General features: G+C 34.8%; 1 protein-coding gene across 1 annotated transcript; it reads left to right on the top strand.

Annotated features, from left to right (window-relative positions):
- Positions 1-447: 447 nt before the first annotated feature.
- LOC145001089 (dehydration-responsive element-binding protein 3-like) lies at positions 448-1669 on the top strand. The gene has a single exon (XM_078960418.1). It carries the CDS (start codon positions 625-627, stop codon positions 1360-1362), a length of 738 nt encoding a protein of 245 aa, XP_078816544.1. The 5' UTR covers positions 448-624; the 3' UTR covers positions 1363-1669.
- The last annotated feature ends 893 nt before the right edge of the window (positions 1670-2562 follow it).

Genomic DNA, 2562 nt, shown 5'->3' with positions numbered 1-2562 from the left:
TTCTTATGTTATAACTATGAAAAGTTAATTCAGATTTTAATAGTTAATAAATCATTTTGTTTAGTTACATTCTAATTAATAACATTATTATATTTCATGTGGCAGTGTGAATTATAAATGAATAAAATATCTATCTTGTGCATGCCGGTGGAAAACATGAAAGACAAAAGGATATATGGGAAAATAAATAGTGTTAAGTAAATCTCTAAGCTTACAGTTACTAATAGTAGCCTGGAAAAACAAAAGTGAAATTTCTTGAAAGAGCAAGATTATGCGGTACTAGTTTTTGTCTTCGTAAAGGACCCCATCGTACTAAAGCTTACCTCTTTAGGGCAGCAACCATTTTCTCTCTGTGCCCCACCCCCTACCACCTACCCCTACCCCTACCCCTACCCCATACCCCCTATTCCCCTACCTCCTTAGATCTTGTTTATAAGTATTTGTATCACTCATTGGGAAATAAGGGTGAAAGTCGCTGTTTGATCCTACGGTCTTAACTCAATACAAATGCGCACAAAACTCAATCTTTCAATCCCAGAAAGATCATAACTTTACATCTTTCTTCATTATGCTTTCAAACAAAATTCATAAAAAGGAAACAATCACATACTAGTGATTGGTACCATGACGGCTTCTCTTTCAACTTTTACGTATGCCCTAATGAAGAATCAATCATCGGTTTGTGCTAAAATGAGTATACACAACTCCACTTCAGAACCTGATGATTGCAGCTCAAATTCTTGCAATTCAGTCCCTTCTTCGCCTGGATCAACTCAGCCGCTACCCAAATTGCAAAACCCTGAAACCAAAACCGTCAAGAGGAGTCGCGATTCCAGCACCAAGCACCCGGTGTATCGTGGCGTTCGGATGCGAAGTTGGGGCAAATGGGTGTCTGAAATCCGTGAGCCCAGGAAGAAATCACGCATATGGCTCGGGACTTTCCCTACACCAGAAATGGCAGCTCGGGCACACGATGTAGCGGCACTTAGCATCAAAGGCAGCTCCGCCATTCTTAATTTCCCGGAACTCGTGGGATCTTTGCCGCGACCTGTTTCTTGTTCTCCGAGAGATGTGCAAGCTGCTGCGGCTAAAGCAGCGGCCATGACAGAGCTTGACTTTCCTTCTTCTTCTATAGAAACTGCTTCGGATGAACTCGATGAGATAATTGAGTTGCCGGTTCTGGGGTCAAGTTTTGACTCGCTTGAGTTAAAGAATGATTTCGTATACACTGAGTCGGTGGTGGACGGGTGGTTGTACCCACCGCCATGGATGAACAACGGCGGCAATCAAGAAGATGGGTATGTTTCTGGTCAAGCAAACGTGATTTCTACTGCGTTTGAATCTTTATGGTGGAATTATTAGTGTCTGAGTGTGTTATCTCTTGAGCTCTCTTCTCTTTTTACTGTTTTCACTTTGGCCCTTTTCGTTTTTCCATCAAGGGTTAAATCTCTCTGTGCTTGTTTTGTGTATGTTTTGTGCATTCGGTGATACCTTTAATTTATTATGTAAATAGTAAATACCAATAAGGCAGAATAACTTTCACTCTCTATCTGTATATGTATGTGTGCTCAAACGTGAGTTCACAAACGTTGACTCTATATATCGTAGCAAAAATGTTGTAAATGTTGAATCATCTCAGAAAATACATCTTCAGTTGCATTACGTACAACTTCACTATGGCATCCTTAAGACAAATTCTTGGTTGATCCTCGAAGCTCCACATCATTTCTTTGCTTAATTTGATCTACCGGCGAACTCGAAGCTCTAATATTCGTATTCGTTGTTGTATATAGACATCCAATGCAAATTAATCTAATAAGTTTATGTATATTTATATATGCAGTAAACAAATATATCTTTTCTTAATATCTGATATTTGTATATAATTAATAATGTCATTTGCCTAACCATTTATTGATAAGTTTAGGCTTTCGAAAAAAAATATCATATTTCTTTGTACATCGCCTATTCTACAATATAGCTTTGTTTTTAGATTTCGAAAAAAACAAGTAATTGGATGTTTTAAGTATTATTAGATTTCCTAAGTGAATCAATCATGATATGAAAATAATTAAACATCATCCTCTTTAATGAATGATTTTTTTTGTTTGCTATTTGTCACGTTTTTGTTTAATTCATCAAATGTTATTTTATGGTTATTTTGAAATAAATTTGTTCTATATGTTATTCTATACGTTTTTCTATTTTATTATAATTTTATACAATATTTTAATGTAATAATTAGAATAAATGTATTAATAAATAGATATTAATTTCACTAATAAACTTATCTTTTAATTTCAAAATTCTAAAAATTAAAATTGGTTTCTTCTCTTTATTTAAATTTAAAAGATAAAAAATATTTTCATTATAATAAATCATTATTTTTCTTATTTTCTTATAAATTCAAAATTCTCAAATATTTTAACATTTATATTTAACTTTTTTTACATTAATGTAGTACCTGGTTCCTGGTACGTAAAAATTTATCTAAGTAATTGTCATTTTAGCCTTCGACTCGGCGAGTTGTAAGTCCGACTCGCCGAGTAGGGACGCGGTCCG

The sequence above is a fragment of the Lactuca saligna genome, chromosome 6, assembly GCF_052625555.1.
Source record: "Lactuca saligna cultivar CGN05327 chromosome 6, ASM5262555v1, whole genome shotgun sequence".
Classification (NCBI taxonomy): Eukaryota; Viridiplantae; Streptophyta; class Magnoliopsida; order Asterales; family Asteraceae; genus Lactuca; species Lactuca saligna.
This window is presented reverse-complemented; position numbering and strand designations above follow the sequence as displayed.

Bases quoted from the DNA above. Each gene is read 5' to 3' on its own strand.
- LOC145001089 (XM_078960418.1), top strand. From the start codon at position 625: ATGACGGCTTCTCTTTCAACTTTTACGTATGCCCTAATGAAGAATCAA.